Source organism: Rhinolophus hipposideros (genome assembly GCF_964194185.1).
Source record: "Rhinolophus hipposideros genome assembly, chromosome: 2".
In the NCBI taxonomy this organism is placed as follows: domain Eukaryota; kingdom Metazoa; phylum Chordata; class Mammalia; order Chiroptera; family Rhinolophidae; genus Rhinolophus; species Rhinolophus hipposideros.
Window position 1 is genome coordinate 75,591,521 of NC_138048.1, and position 17,629 is coordinate 75,609,149.

A 17,629-nucleotide genomic window follows, 5' to 3' on the forward strand; every position below is an offset into this window, starting at 1 on the left:
TGAAGTTTAGTGTATTATTTGAGTTCCACGACCTTAAATTAACATAAATAAATGCAGAGAAGTAGCTGATAAGATCTGTTTTTGACAAGGTTGGGGATATAATAAGCAAGGTTTTAAAATTGAGATTGTTTTTTCTGAATATGAGTAATGTTTAAATATGCTCTTTATATTTAGGAAGATAATGAAAAGTTCTCATTCTAGACCCTGTTGCAATTTCATTTAAACCTCTCAACAAACAACCTTATTGGGGAAGTAAACTGCTGATGAACATTTGTCTGTTAAGTTGAAGGAGACGGATTTTTCTCTTGGCCAATGTGAATTCATTGTTCATCACATTCTGACATCTTCTAATCTGTGGTTTCTTTGTCTACTGACAAGAGAACATGGGAAATTAGTTTAATATGAACAGTAGAGATTCATGTTTATGACCTAAGGAATCCAACTTTGAAGTTAGGTTCTAAATCACTGCAATTAGGAATTGGCTATAGAAAAGTTTTACATGAATAAATATATTAGGGATCTTTGCTAGTTATGTAATTTGGATTACATATTTCTTAGCTCTTTGAATCAAAACTCACTGTAACTAAGTGGATAATCTTTAGAAGTATAGCTGAGAAAGTACATTTATGTAGGCCAGTTTATTTGAATTGTAGACTTGATGTGTCAATCAATCAGCAATTATTAATTTATCTTTTATGTGCCTTAAAACTGTCTTAGGCATTGGAGACTAGAAGAAAGATGAATTATAGGATTAACCCTCAAGAAACTTTATATATGAATAAGAATTAAAGACTAATATAAAATAATTTATTAGAACACTGTACCATGGTACTAAAAATTACTAAACCATATGAACAAGATTTTGACTCCTATTGTAATTTTTACGCAGGAAGAACCAAAGGAAAAGCTATAAGGGTGGGTGGTGGTACCTGAAGGATGGATAGGTGGAGGCAAAAAGAGAGAGTATGGTGAACAAGAATAAAGGTAGACAAGCAGGCGTACGAATGAGGGAGGAAGAGATGGACATTAATAGATCAGAGACTGAATGTTGACAGAATAGAAGTGAATAGGTCTAATGAGGACATGTGTGGGGAGATCTTATCAACCAGGTCAATTCACATTTGATAGAAAATGAAACAGTGAAGCCTTGAAGAGGTTTGTGGAAACTTGGACAGACCTCATGCAGACAGTATTTAGGAAAGGTTTGTTTGGTAGTTCTGTCTATCCTGGGTTGGAGGACAAAAAAAGCAACTTGTCAGACTGGCTAGTTCAAAGGCTTTTGATCATGAGTAAGAGGAAATGATAAGGCAAGGAGAGAAATGAGCAAACTTCTGAAACAGGAATCTCCAGGATTTGAGATCTGAAAATGTGGAATGTGTCTATGAATTTTTGTTTCTTCATTTGTTTGTCTTGTTCCTTTGTTGTTTTCAGTTGTATATCCCACATGTCAGTGAAATCATATGGGTCTCGACTTTTTCTGTCTGACTTATTTTGCTTAGCATAATCATCTCAAGATCCATCCATGTTGTTGCAAATGGCACTATTTCATCTCATGGCAGAATAAAGGGAAGGGGACAGGGGGTGGTAGAGGAGAGTCAAAGGGATCAAATGTCTGGTGATGGAAGGAGAACTGACTCTGCGTGGTGAACTCACAATGTGATATATAGATGATGTATTACAGAATTACACACCTAAAACCTATGTAACTTTACCAATTGTCACCCCAATAACCTTTAATTTCAAAAAAAAAAAAAAAAGAAAGAAAAGAAAAAAAAGAAAACATGGACTGATGAGCCATTTTTGAATGTCCTACAAAGAATTCAGTCTCCAGATGGGGAGTGTTTCACTTGCAGATCACTGAAGCCCTCCTGAGCCCAGTGATCAGTCTCTTCCCAAGTTGCCTTCTCAATGTTGACTACCTCCTTATCCTGTGATATCCCATATTTGCTACCAAAGAGGAGTATTTCTTGCCAGTATTGTTCCTGAAACTTCCCTTACCTTTGCCAAGCTCCTTATTTTCCTTCTTCATCCATCTAATTCAAATGGAGTCTTCCTTGCATGATTTGAAAAGTTCTCAATTTTGGCTTTTTCCCTGGGTTGCTTTTGAAAATGTTCCTTTCAGATGCTTCTTCATCTCTGAAACCCTCATACAAATTGTTGTACCCACATCAGAATTTGGTCCTGTCTTTCATAACTTTCCAATCCGAGAAGGAAATTTGTATGCCTCACATGCAAATCACGTTTATCCATAAACGGAAAATTAAAACAATCTTCTTAGAGCAGGCAATATTGCCTTTGTTTTCTTAGTGTCCTCTATGACACGTAGCACAGTGTTTTATACATTGATTTTCCTTTTTCATTGATTTTAGGCAATTTGATTAGAATGTGCCTTATTTTTCTTGATATGTATGTGTGTTTATGTGGCTTAGAATTCATTAAGATTCCTGGATATGTACATTTATCGTTTTTATTAAATTTGAAAAAAAAAATTGTTATTTTTCCATGTTTTTTTGTCTTTCCCCTTTTTTTCCCTGGAACTCTCATTATGTGTATGTTAGAGGCTTCATATTTTTTTACAAGTTATGGGGGCTTTAAAAATCTTTTTTCAATTACTATGCTTTACATTAGTTAGATTCTGCTTCTGTGTGTTCAAGTTCCAGGAGCTTTCTTTCTGGGATATTGCAGAGCAGTTTCAAAGGGTAGGGCTGCCTCTCTGGTTCAGGTGGCTCAGGATGCCCAGCTCAGAGCCTTAGGGGGGGTGTGTGTTGGGCTGGGGTGAGGAACTGCAAAGACCTGTAGCATGGGGTACACCTGGTGGAGCTATGACGTGAGAGGGACCACCTCCGAGATCTCCAGCAGGGCTAGGGTCACTGCCACAGCATGAGCAGTACCCAGGGGGGTGACACTGCTATCCCAGTGGGTCTGGAAGACAAAGCATCAAACCAAAGAGGATTATTATTATTATTTTTCAGGTTGGCTGATTTTACTTAAACTTAAAATCCCCAACTTTTTTTTTAGTTTTTAACACTTTATTAATAAAAATTTTAAAAATATTCAAAAGTAGAGAAAATAGTGTAATAAACTCCCCTGTACCCATTTTTCAGCTTCATAATTATTAGCTCATGGTTAATAGTGTTTTTCTTTTAACCATTTTTAAAATTAGTTTCAGGTGCACAAAACAATGTAATAGTTAGACATTTATCATTTATACCCCTCACACAGTGACAACCCCCTTTCCCCCATCCACTACCCCTCTGACATCACACACAGCCATTACATTTCCACTGTCTCTATTCCTAATGCTGTACTTTGCTTCTTGTAACTATATATACATATATATATATATATATATATATATATATGTGTGTGTGTGTGTGTGTGTGTGTGTGTGTGTGTGTATAAAATTGTAGTTGACATTTATTATTGTTCAGCTTCAGCTTCACATGTACAGTGCAGTGATCAGGTATCTATGTCATCCCTGAGGTAGTCTCCCTAATGAGACAAGTGTCCATCGGATACCCTACAAAATCTTTACAACGTTATTGATTACATTTCCCCAATTGATTTTCGTACAAAGGGGATTATTTTTGATCCATAAGATGTAATGGAAGTTTCCTGTTAGGTTTTGTATTTACATGGGGTCTATTACTTCTTTCTTCTTCTCTATTTCTTTATTTTTGAATAGGAATGCTTATCATATGCCTATTCCATCATTGCATTTTGGAAGCACATAACTTGTTTGGTTTTACGAGTTCACAGTTTTGAGAGGACTTTCCCTTAGGATGAATTGTGTCCTGCGTCTTACCCATATCAGATTTACATGGTATTTAGATGAGATTTGAACTTAGACTTTAGTGTTAGTGCTGGAATGAGTTAACACTTTGGGGACTTTTGGGATGTGCTTTGCATGAGAGAAGGGCATGAATTTTGAGGAAGGACAGGGGCAGAATATTATGTACCACATTTTTGTGTCCTCCCCAAACTCATATTTTGAGATTCATAATGTGATGATATTAGGAGGTAGTGCATTTGGGAAGTGATTAGGTCATGCAGGTAAAGCGCTCATGAATGGGATTAGTGCTCTTTAAAGAGTCACCAGAGAGCTCTCTCACTTCTTATGTGAGGACACAGCAAGAAGTAGGCCATTTGTAAACCAGAGAGTAGGCCCTGACCAGACACTGAATCTGTCAGAGCCTTGATCTTGGACTTCCCAGCCTCTTGAACTATGAGAAATACATGTTTATTGTTTAAGTCACTCAGTGTATTTTGTTATAACAACTCAAATGGTCTGATATTTGGGTAAATGTTATGAAAAGTATTTCAAAAGAAAAGAGAAAGAAACAAAAGAAATCTTGCTAAATATTTGTAGAATACTTATTTTTATTTTTTTATTAAATTGGGAGATTTTTATGGTTAAAAGGAAATGGTTAGGGTGAGAAAAATATATTTACAAATAGCATACAGTTCAATATTACATGAATGGATGTTAAGGAAAATTTAGTAGAAGAGATGATAACTCAAAAAGGAGAAAGTAAAGAGTATAGGAGGTGAAGTATCTATATAAAATTTTCTCTTCTTTCAAGTTTTAGATTTGAAGCTCCAGTATCTCTGAAAGGGGGCCCTACTCAGTCCTAACCAATGAATGAATGCCTTTTCTCAGATTTAGCAATAGAAATTAGATATTAATTAAAACTTTTTGGTTATTTGTTTTCAGCTCACTTATTTCAACATGAAGAGAAGGGAGGAAGGCTGAAATGAGGAGGCGGGGAGAAGGAAGAAGTCAGGCTGGAGTTATGTGTAAGACAGTGAGCTTAATAGTGATTATGCTCCTTGGTCTGCAAGACTTACTCTATTAGGAGCAAGCAACCAATGGTTACTTTCATTACATATTCTTTTTTACCCCAGCAATATAAATTGATGTTCTTAGAATTCCTTAAGAAATAATTTTTTGCTGATTTTCTTGTGTGAGGAGGGAATATACAATTGCAGAAAGAAAGGCATACATCAGCAAATACGATAATAATATTTCATTGAAGCTAACGATAAAATATCTGTGAAACTTAACTGTCAAAGGGAAAACTCAGTTTCAGACATAAGAGTATTAGCTTACTGCTTTAAGGTAAGGTTCAACTTCTTATATAAAATTTTGAAGGAGAAAATGTTTTCATCTTGTCTGAAAGGTTCTGTGTTATATTTTAATGGAAACATAATTACATTCTGAAATGCTTGTAAAGTAAGTATAGATGTATTGGGCAATAGGGGCAAGACATAAACGTCTCAAATCTCAGGAAATTTTTCTTTTGTTGGGGGGGGTCTCAAATAACTGATTTCTCATATAGACAATATCACTGGAAACCTTGGAAACTATAGACTGGAAGTGCAGCTATTGAAAGAGTGAACTCTAAATTGCCAACAGTTAAAAACTGTTGATGTTTTATTATGTTGAAATATGTTTTTCCCCCTTTGTTTGGACATAGTTAAGAGAAGGTAAAAACAACATGGAAGAAGTCACCTCGAGAGTGGTAGGTGGGGCAGGGACGCAGAAAAGGCTGGTCCCACCCCTACATGTGACCATCAAAAGTTAGGAGGGATATATCAGTTGTGGAGATCCCCCCTAGAGGAGCGAGGTATCTCAGCCCCAGGCTCCCCAGCCCAGGGTTCCAGTGCCAGGGAGAGAAGTCCCAAAAACTTTTGGCTATGAAAACTGGTGAAGATAGTGGTTGAGTGGGATGAGGGCAGCTACACTCCCAGGCGTTCTTCCTAAAGGGCCCGCTCAAATACTTACTCATTGATGGTCTCACTCTGAGCTGCAGCTCTGGGGCAGCAGTTCCAAAGGTGCCAGGACATACGGGGAGGAACTGAATTGTCTGGCTGCAGAGCGAGGGCTGGAAGGGCATCTTTCTTCCTGGCAGAGGAGCTGGTGGAAGCCATTGTTTCTGTATTGAGCCCTCCCTCCTTCTGACCTGCAGACATAGGTGGCTATGATATCTGAATCTCTATGAACCTAGCTAACATCATTCGTTCACGTATCCTGGTGGTTTCCTGAGACCTCAGCACACCCAAATTTCCAGCCCAACCAAGTCTCTGCCAGTGGTTCTGTACAAAGGACCTGTCTTGGCTCATAATGAGGACTTTCCTAAAATCTCTCAAAGCAACACATGGCTTCAGCATGTCCTGTACATCTGGCTGAGCATCCCTAAATCTGGCACTAGTAACAGCCGGCCTCAGGTTGGGACTTGGTCTCTCAAGGTACCTCCAATCCCAGTGGGGTGGTGGTCATCTGCAGATGGCTTTGTGTTTTTGTTGTTGTTGTTGTTGTTGTTTTGTTTTTAATTATTATTATGTTTTATTAGTTTCAGGTGCACAAGACAAGGTGATACTTAGATGTTCACCATTTATATCCCTCACACTGTGGACTCCCCTCCCCCACCCCCCCATCCACTATCCCTCCGACATCGCACCGAGCCATCACATTATATATATATAATTATAGTTGGCATTCATTATTGTTCAGCTTCAGGTGTACAGTACATTGATCAAGCATCTACATCTTCCCTGAGGTGGTCTCCCAAATGGGACACGTGTCCATTAGATACCCTACAAAATCTTTACAACATTATTGATTACGTTCCCCAAATTATTTTTCAAAAACCCTGAGGCCATTTTGTGGTTACTGACTGTTTTCTAATCCCCTCCCCTTTCCCCATATCCCTACCCCCCTGCCCATCTAACAACCCTCAGTTTTTCATCTTTGTCCCCAAAACTATTTCTGATTAGTTCATTCACTTATTCTTTTCTTTAGATTCCGCATATAAGTGAGATCATATGGCACTTGTCTTTCTCTTTCTGACTTATTTTGCTTAATATAATGTTCTCTAGATCCATCCATGTTGTTGCAAATGGTAAGATTTCTTTTTTCTTTATGGCTGCGTAATACTCCATTGTATAAATGTACCACAGTTTCTTAATCCAGTCATCTACTAATGGGCATTTCGGTTGTTTCCATGTCTTGGCTATTGTGTATAGTGCTGCAATAAACATAGGAGTGCATACAGATTTTTGAATTGGAGTTTTGGATTTCTCCGGATAGATGCCTAGGAGTGGAATTACTGGATCATAGGGTAGTTCCATTTTCAGATTTCTGAGATACCTCCATACTGTTTTCCACAGTGGCTGCACCAATCTGCAATCCCACCAACAGTGCACGAGCGTTCCCTTTTCTCCACATCCGCACCAGCACTTGTTGTTTGTTGATTTATTGATGATAGCCATTTTGACTGGGGTGAGGTGGTATCTCATTGTGGTTTTTATTTGCATTTCTCTGATGGTTGGTGAGGTTGAGCATTTGCAAATGGCTTTGTGGCTCAAGCAAACTGGGTCTGGGCAGGGCTCAGGCTGCAGATGAATTTGGCCTGCAGTGGCTCCCCTCCCAGGAGGCCCTGGGACTAGCATTCAAGGTGGCCAGCTTCAGACTGAGCCGAAATATTACCCATCCCCCTCTAAGGACAACACACCCAGCGGGCAGACCATAGCCCTGCTAAAGCAAATTCTGCTCTATAAGGTCAGGCCCTGCACAACAGCTCCTGCACTGTAGTCATAGCCAGTTCTTGCAACCAATAAGCCAGAGGGTCAATCCCTCCCATTGATGTGCAAACAGCAACCAAGGCTCAACTACAACAGGAGGGCACATACACCGTACACAAGGGACACACCTGAATTGTCCAGGTCTGGTGACCAGGGAGACTATGCCACTGGGCCCCACAGAACACCTGCGTATGGCCACTCTACTAAACCCAGGGAGCATAGCACCTCTACCTAATACATAGAAGCAAACACAGGGAGGTAGCCAAAATAAGGAGACAAAGAAACATGTCCCAAATAAAAGAAAAAACAAAGCTCCAGATAAAGAACTAAACAAAATGAAGACAAGGTATCTATCAGATGCAGAGTTCCAAACACTCGTTATAAGGATGCTCAATGATCTCAGAGATAACTTCAACAAGGAGACAGGAAGCATAAAAATAAAGATAGAAAACAAGAACCAGTCAGAAATAAAGAATACAATAATGGAAACATATATTTTAGAGGGAATCAATAGTAGATTAGGTGAGGTAGAGGAGTGAATCAGTGATTAAGAAGTTAAGGTAGCAGAAAACACTCAATCAAAACAGCAAAAAAAATGAGGATTGTTTAAGACGCCTCTGGGACAACAAGCGTACTGACATTCACATCATAGGGGTACCAGCAGGAGAAGAGAGAGAACAAAGAATTGAAACCTATTTGAAAAAATAATGATGGAAACCTTTCTTAACCTGATGAAGGAAATATATATACAAACCCAGGAACAAGATGAACCCAACAGACCCACTCCAAAATACATAATTAAAATGCCAAAAGGTAAAGACAAAGAGATAATCTTAAAAGCAGCAAGAGAAAAGCAGTTATTACCTACAAGGGAGCTCCCATAAGACTGTCAGCTGATTTCTCAGCAGAAACTTTGCAAGCTAGAAGGGATTGGCAGGAGATATTCAAAGTGATGAAAAGCAAGGACCTACAACCACAATTAATCTACCCAGCAAAGCTATCATTTAGAATCGAAGCACGGATAAAGAGCATCCGAACAGGAAAAAGCTAAAGGAGTTTATCACCACCAAACCAGTATTACAAGGAATCTTAGAGGGACTTCTTTAAAATGAAAAAAATAAAAATAAAGAATATAAATAATAAAATGGCAATAGTTACATATCTATCAACAATTACTTTAAATGTCAATGGATAAAATGCTCCAATCAAAATATAAGTGGTTGAATGGATAAGAAAAGAAGATATGCTGCCTACAAGAGACTGACTTCAGATTGAAAGACACACACAGACTGTAAGAACATGGATGGGAAACGATATTTCATGAAAACAAGTAGAAAAAAAAAGCTGGAGTAGCAATACCAGACAAAATACACTTTAAAACAAAGTCTATAACAAGAGACAAAGAAGGACCCAGTAATTCCATTTTGGGTTTTTATCCAAAGAAGCCCAAAATACAATTTCAAGGGGATGTGTGTATCCATACATTCATTGCAGCATTGTTTACAATGGCCAAGATGTGGAGGCAGCCTGGGTGTCCATTGATGGATGAATGGATAAAGAGGAGGTCGTACATATATACAATGGAATATTGCTTGACCATGGAAGGGAATGGTTTCTTGCCATCTGTGGTGGCATTGATGGACCTGGAGAGTACTATGCTGAGTGGAATGTAGACAGAGAAAGACAGATGCAATGTGATTTTGTTTATATGTGGTATCTAAAGAATGAAATTACGAAACAAAACAGAAAAAAACTCAGATGCAAAGAATATTTTGATGGTTGCCAAATAGGTGGAGGTTTGCGGGTAGATAAAAAGGGGGAAGGGATTAGGACATACAAATTGGTGGTTACACAGTAGTCATAGGGATGTAGGCTATAGTATAAGTAATATAGTCAATAACATTGTAATAACTACATATGGTATCAGATGGGTACCTGACTTATTGGGGTGATAGTTGGGAGGAGTATTGAGGGACAGGGTGAAAAATGTGAAAGGATTAGGAAGTACAAATTGGTAGTTACAAAATAGTCATGGGGATGTAAAGCAAAGCACAGGGAATACAGTCAATAATATGGTAATAACTAAGTACAGTGCCAGGTGATACTACACTAGTCAGGGGGGATCATTTCTTAAATTATAGAAATGTTTAACCACTATGCTGTACACCTGAAATTAATATAAAATAATATTGAATGTCAACTGTAATTGAAAAAACTTTAAAGGGAGGAGAAAGTGAAGGGGAATAAGAGGTCCAAATTTCCAGGTATAAAACAAATAAATCATGGGGATATAATGTACAGCATGGGGAATATAGTCAATAATATTCTGATAGCATGATATAGTGTCAGATGGTTGTTGGGCTTATCATGATGATCATTTCTTTAGGCATATAAATGTTGGATAACTATGGTGTGTACCTGAAACTAAGATAATATTTGTATGTTAGCTATATTTTAATAAAAATCTTTAAAACGATAAGGTACAAAACAGTTTGAACTGATAATAACATCACTAATTGCCACACTAATTAATGGACTGTGCCAGAGAATTTAGAATACAGGCATCAGGTTGTTTCCTTAGGGAGCCTTCGTAATTGATAGGAACTAGGTTTGGAAAAGAAGCCAGATTTAATGTCTTGCTTGTGTGTTGTTCCACTTCACTGCGTCTAAATCAGTCCTCCAGACAAAAAGATGGTGTACCACTGAGTTAGCTAGAACACACTGCCTTTTCTGCACAGTTCCCTCACTGTGTTTAAAGTACTTGAAACCAGCTGTGAACGGGTTGCCTAGGTGTGAAGAAACAGGTCTGTTTCTGCAGCTCCTCTATAGCATGACGGAAAGATCCATTTGTATCATGGACATGGGTCTAATCAGCATTTTGAAAAGTCATGAAATTAATTGCATTCTATTTTTTTTAATACACTTAGCAATGCTATATTAGATGCATTTTGATTTTTAAAATGGAATAGATAGAGTTATTTCTGTCTTTCCTCTTTCAAATGGTAGTTGCTCAGAACATAGAGAGCCCTGTGGTGGTCTGAGAGAATGGGATTCCAACTTCAAAATAAGAAAAGCAATTGAAAATAAACTCTCTCAAACAAGAGAACATCAAAAAAAGTTCAAGGCAGGGTGTTTTACTAAGTCACATGACTCATAAAGTAAAAGCCTAGAAAATGATAATAAGAATTCCTAGTTAGAAATGGCCCAATTTTCTACCTTGTTACAGCTCTTATCTGCTGGCAAATGATAGAGTGGTCTTATGCTAGCTTACTCTAAGTGCACCTAATAGCATTACTTAGTTTTTAGGTATTACTTTTCATTTTCAAATCACTTTTCCCACATTACCTAATTGCTATTACACAGGGTCATTTTGACACACACAAGGGCAAGGACTGATGTCAGATTTCCTTAATGCCTTTTATTAAAAATGACTAAGTGGCAAGAGAGCAGAGAAGTTGAAAGGTAGCATTTTAATGGACAGAATTGATCAAGTTGTCTTTTTCTTCCTCAAAATATTATCTTACAGAAATTAAAAAAAAAAAAATTTCCTATCCACAAACTCACCAAGAATATTAAAAACAGATCATTTAATTTATCAGCTCCTCCCATTCCCTAGCTTGATATTTTAAAAACATTATAAACTATCATTTCATTTCCTATCTTTGGGAAGTGAGGAAAACATTTTTATCTATCAGATAATTTGGATTTAAAGAAATGACTTCACTCTCACCTTTCACTCAGGCATTCTCAGGAGCTCTGGCATTCTACAGTTTAATCAGAAACAAGTTATATCTTGCTTTAGAAATAAAGTGAGAATTGTTGAGACTTCAATACATAACACTGCAAGACCATAAATGTCACTTGGCAACGTGCAGATTCAAATTTTAAAGCTATACTTTGAATACCAGAGCAGAATGTACTTCTTTATATGTCTTTCTTTATAGCCTCAAAACTAAAGATGGTACTTGGATATAATGTGGGAACACATGACAAAGTACTTTTCTGGGTAGATATACGTTATTTTGATTGTAGTGTAGGTATTGTGGAATTTCCATGGCTTTGAAGATATAGTGTTTGTTGTATACTTTACATCTGATTCACTGTGCCAAATTATAATTACCCTGAGATTTTTCTGTAAACAAAACGAATATTTCCAGTGAGGTTGCTTCCTAATGAAAACAATTGTTACTAGATTTTATATTGTTCATACTTCTAGTAAAGCAGCAATAGTGGTATAACAGCTGATCAGAGACTTTTATGTCCCTGAAATTAATTGCTCCCCAGTGAGGCTCAAAGGACTCATTTTTATAGTAATTTATCACTTCCTAGATGCCTTCTTTTCTTCCTTCCTCCCTCCCTCCCTCCCTCCCTTCTTTCCTTCTTTCCTTTCTCCTTTCTCTTTTCTTTCATTTTTTTTGTTTCTGTCTTACATTCTACCTACCTTTTCTTTTCATTTTTTAAAAGAAAAGACAGTAGATGTGAGAAAAGGATAGAGAGAGAACAAAGAGGACATAAAAATACTGTTTCTAGGAGTTAAGAGGCATAGAAAAGTGAAAAGGCCAGTTAAAGTCATTTACTTTAAAGAAGTAGAAGCTTAAAAGAGGAGCCCAAAATAGGCATTGATGAACATAAAACTTGAACATCATTAGTAATGGAAACTTTTAGAATCACTTGAGAAAGCAAGTGGAGTGTTTTAGAATTCAAAATGAACTTGTAGCTAGAGATTCATCAACTGAGTTCTTCAGATCTATCATGGTTGGGCTTTGTGAGTGGAGACAGGGAGATTCTTAAAATCCTGGTATTTTATATATATACATATATATATATATGTATATATATAAATATTTATATACATATATATACATATATATATATATATGTATATATATATATATATAAAAGTGTGCATACACATCTTTTTGGTGGATAGGGTCTATAGCTTTCATCACATTCCCAAAGGGACATTTGGACTCCCAAATTTTAAAAACTATGGACTAATTCTCTAGAGTATAAAATGATGGCTACTCTGTAGAATATATTCTAGTGTTCTGCTACTTAGAGTGTGGTCCTTAGACATCAGGAGCAGCAAGTGGGGTTTTGGTAAGAATGCAGAATTTTAGGTTTACTGAATGATAATCTGCATTTTAACACGAATCTGATCTCCAGAGGACATGTCTGCCTATTAGGATTTGAGAACCACTGTTCCAGTGGTCAAGAGATCATGCTCTGTATTCTCAATTTGTACTCTAGTTCTGGTGGTGTCCTGAGCTTCGATTTTTAATATTGCATATTATGTAATATTAAACTGTATCAAAATCAGGGTCAGAATGCTTGGGCCCTGGTCCAGAGTCTGACAATAGTAAGTTGCTGACTTTGGCCAAATCATGGAACTTGCATGGATCTCTATTTCTTCATCTGTAAAATAAAGGAGTAGTCTTCATTCAGCACTAAATTCTGGAGTTCACCCTGTTTCCCACACGTGTTTTATCACCGCTTTTCATCTATTGAAATTATATCTTTTTGTCACAGGCTTTCGTTCTTCTTTGAAGTTCTATTGTATTTTCTGTACCACTCAATCCATTACTTTATCAGGTGCTAAAGTTTTCTCTAGTTGTTTGATTTACATATCTGTTATTCCAAACTTGGGAGCATCCAGGTTGTGTCTATTTCTTCTCTTATTAACCTTATAACACAGGACACATAATAGACGCCCAATAAATCTTTGAAGATCAGATGCCATATTTTGAGAGAATGTCTGTAGATGACACATTGGATACTCAAACACATTAATTTACTTTTAAATTTGTCATGTTAAGCCATTTCATAGTGATATAGATATAAAATATGTTAAATTAAGCTATTTACATAATGTCATATCAGCTCTTAAATTAATAAATCCCAGTTGTTATCAACCCTATAGAATATCCTAGAAGAAAAGAAATGTATTGAGCTATCCTGCCCCTCAAAATTTCCTTGCCTTTAGTAACTTTTTGAAAATATATATTTTCATATGTATGTATTCACACATACACATATGTGTGTGCGTGTGTGTGTGTAAAGCAAATTAAGTTCTTTCACCAAAATAATAAAACTATTTCCAAGTTAGCTACTAAGCCATTTCCAGCACAACCAACAATACAAATACTGTGGTGCTTACTTGGAGAAATGCATTTTTTTTAAATCATAAAATGACAGAGAATATAGGACACAAGACTCCTGTGTTAGAGAAAAGAGGACTTCCTGACTCACAGGGCAGGAAGCAGCGCGAGCATCAGCTTATTAGCGTCAGTTCCCTTGCCCTTCAGTCCCACAGAGGCAGAGCGGATGGTCCCAGACGAATACCTGTGCATAGAGAGGGTTGTGTTACAGAAAAGAAGCCCCAAGTTCACAGAATCTGAGTCTTTTATAGTAGACAGGATGCACGCCTGCCTTTTGCTCCAGAAAAATACATTATCTTTATCATTCTGAGTAGTAAATGTGTCTACCATTTGCTACAAAGAGAGAGAGATAGCATGTCTACATTCCAAGGTTGCTTTCTATGCAAACATCCATGAAAAGTTAGTGTGGAACCAAGTTTCATAAGAAGTGCAGGAATTCTAGTGATCCGTTGAGAGTTGTCTTCTAAGAATGTCACTTTTGAGTCTATATAATATGCAGATCAAAAGTATTTCCAAGAGCCAGTTTATTAAAGCAACTTGCCTTAAGCTATGCAAAGACAACATCTCTGTATGTGTACGGTGGGTATGTGATCTTGAAGTCAAATCGAAATCCTTCAAGTTTGAGTGCAAATCATTGAGCAAAATGCAAAAGAGAACTTCCACCTAATCATGGAGGTCAGTAGTGGTCCAAAGTTGGGGAAAGAGCAGTTATGGCTCTTTTCTTTGGAGCATGTCCGTCTGACAGGAATGGAAAGGTATGCCAAAAGGCAGCAGGATCACTTGCCCTGCTTGGGAAATGGGATTCCGCTCCAGATCGTCTGGTAGTGGGTCATCCAGAAGCAGGAACAGCCATTTCACCCGAGTCTCTAGCTGTGTTTGTGAATCCTGGGAGGGTATCGAGTCCTAGCCATCTGAATCTCAGACATTCTAGACCAGTCACAATGTAAATAAACCATGGTTTTCTCATGAGCTGGAACTTTGAGAGCAGCAGATGGCTGCTAACTTCCTGTCTGACTGCTTCAAACCCAGGAGGCAGAACCCAGGAACTTGTCCAATTACTCATCTTAGATCTCCAGAATCCCATATCATTATTGTGACTAATATTGTTTCCTTCATGTGCTCCAATTAGAAAAAAGATTAAGGTATCCTTAGTTTGGGTAAAATGTTTGAATGTGGTCTTTGTTGTAACCTTTCACTGTAAGTTCTTTAATTGGAGGTGGGGGATTGGTGAGGTGTTTTCTTAAGTGTTGGGTTGTGTCATCATAATCTGAGTTTAATTTTTAACTGTACATATTAAGACAGTTCTATGTCTCAATATGTCGTTTTATGAGAAATCAATTAAAGATTGTTTTCTTTTTTTTTATTAGTTACTTACAATGCATCTTTAGATGTTATCATTTCTAGTACAACCAACAATACAAATACTGTGGTGCTGGCTTGGAGAGAGAAGTCAAAAAAGCACCTTAAAATGACATCCTTCAACATTGCCCAGGGCATTCATGCTTTTGATTACCACTCTTGGCTCAATTTAATTGGTATGTAAAATAAATCATGATAACTATGAGTGTCTCATAAATAGTCTGGGATGCATATTTGTATGCGTGGTACCTATCCACCTTGTTGCTTTATTGCCAGAGACCAACTTGCACAGCTCACATTTTATTGCCTGAGAATGTCTGAGAATGATGCATTATGCTGTACAGTGTATATGAACTACACTGGGGTGAGAATATGAGAAAGCACCTCAGTGCTTTAAGTAGTGTTTTTATTAGAATTAGTGAGATAGTAAAATGATGTAGAGAAAGAATGTTTAGTGTCTGCCCTTCCACCATCTTTCTCACACCACCAAATACTTGACCCAAACAAATGCATCATTTTCCTTGCTGCTGCTGCTGCTACTACTCTACTACTATTACTATACACATACACAGAACTGCAAAATGTAGAATATTTTCACCTGTCAGAATATACCCTCTAATGCTGTTTGAAAATTTTCAGATTATCCTAGCTTTAGTTTATTAAAGGAGAGTTCTTTTGATGTGAAAGAGTATGTTTTACACAATAAATAAAAAACTAGTTTTCACCTCAAAAAAAAAAAAAGATATTTCAGCTGAGGAAATAAGCTATAAAGGTTTCCGGCATTAACTATTTAAATAAAATATATAGACATTTTGAAAGCTGATAATTTGATATATATGCTATTAGTTGAAACACTGTATAAAAGTAAGATATTAAAAAATTAATAGGATAGTTACAGAAAATGAACATATATGGTCTGTAGAATGGGTCATATTAACCCAATAGTTATTATTCATAAAAAGAGTATTGATACACTCTTAGCTAGGGGGCTGAGTCTCTAAAATTCCCAACAATAATAGCTGATAATCATGGTAAAAGGCAGCTTGAATATGAACTCAGGAATATGCCAACATTACACTTTCAAGGAGTATTGTAGATTTATTAGAGAAGGCTGGAGGCATTGGTGAATTGAGTTTGGAAGGACTCAAATATCAACCATTTCATTGACTGATTGATTAATTATTTCAAGCCTTTTCTACTATTTATTACTTTGAACCTGGCTCAGTGCTGGAAAAATAAGGGTGAAGAACCTCAGCTCCACAGTCAGCCCTAGAGGGAACAACAAAGAATACTTTTCTGGTCTTTCCACAGATCTGAAGAAGCACCGGTGTGCTTCCTGCTCTTGACCTGCTCCCTGAATACAGCCAATTTATGTTAAAAAATACTTTAGTCTCTTAATAAATCAGGCCAAAATATATTTGTGTTGCTTATAAATACTCAGTTATTTTCATGGCAGTGAAAATAATTTATTTGCTTATAGTTTTTAGTTAGTTTGGAAACTTTAAATATTGTTTTAGTTCTTTCTTATTCCTGGGATAATTTTAACATGCCTACATTCCTAGGTTCTTCTGGCAAGAGAGTGGGGATCTAGGGATCTTTTGTCCCTTCCTGATGTGGCTGCTGGTTGCTTCCTAAGTGGGACTATATTGTGTTTTCACCTCATGAATAGCCCTTCTCCCCTACTCCCTCCATTTCAGCTATTTCAGATGATTGAGCTGATGCCCTCTTAGCCTGGGCTTTGGGGCAGTGACAAGATTTTCCATCCTTTAAGACAGGGCATATTAGTGCTAGAAGGCATTTATCTAGATAGGTGATAAATTCATTTCAAAAATGAAATGCTGTGGGTTATTCATGTTATTTAACACATTTTTTTCTTTCTAATTCTGATTAGCAACTGCTGGCATTGACAATAAAGTTTGCCTTTGGAATCCCTATGTTGTGTCTAAGCCGGTTGGTGTTCTTTGGGGTCACTCAGCCAGTGTAATAGCTGTCCAATTCTTTGCTGCAAGAAAACAACTTTTCAGTTTCTCCAAAGATAAAGTAAGTAACATTGTGCATTTATTTAGTTCTGCCTCTCCAGTTCTACCTAAACATATCTTTGATCTTGAATTACTCTGAGAGATAGTTTAGATTTTAAAAATATGATTGCTAACTACTATGTCTTTGGAAATCTATATTTGGAAAAAAATATTGATGTCTTTGGAAATCTATATTTGGAAAAGGTATTGATGGTTACTTAACAATAATCCAGGTCAGCTGGACAAAGTATTTCATTAATTTTTTTCCCAAACTATGTATTCATGAATTTAATCCTTATTATTAAGCTCTTAATAGCTCACATCTTGAGAGTTTCAAAAGTTCTCACTATTCAATAGAGAAGAAAATTAGGATGAGGAAATATTTCTTTTGTAAGATACAGAACAGACACAACCAATTATTAATAGCTGTTGTTGCTTTGATATTGAAGAGATTCAGTAAGTAATAAATCGAGTAATAAATCAATGAAGAGTATCAAGTACATTAAGAAC

General features: G+C 36.8%; 1 protein-coding gene across 1 annotated transcript in view; it reads left to right on the forward strand.

Annotated features, from left to right (window-relative positions):
* Positions 1-17,629, forward strand: part of WDR49 (WD repeat domain 49) — a 136,271-nt gene that overhangs the window by 28,214 nt on the left and 90,428 nt on the right. Inside the window, 2 exon segments of the mRNA XM_081072548.1 lie at positions 15,110-15,277; positions 16,993-17,141. Coding sequence (XP_080928674.1) covers positions 15,110-15,277; positions 16,993-17,141 — 317 coding nt within the window.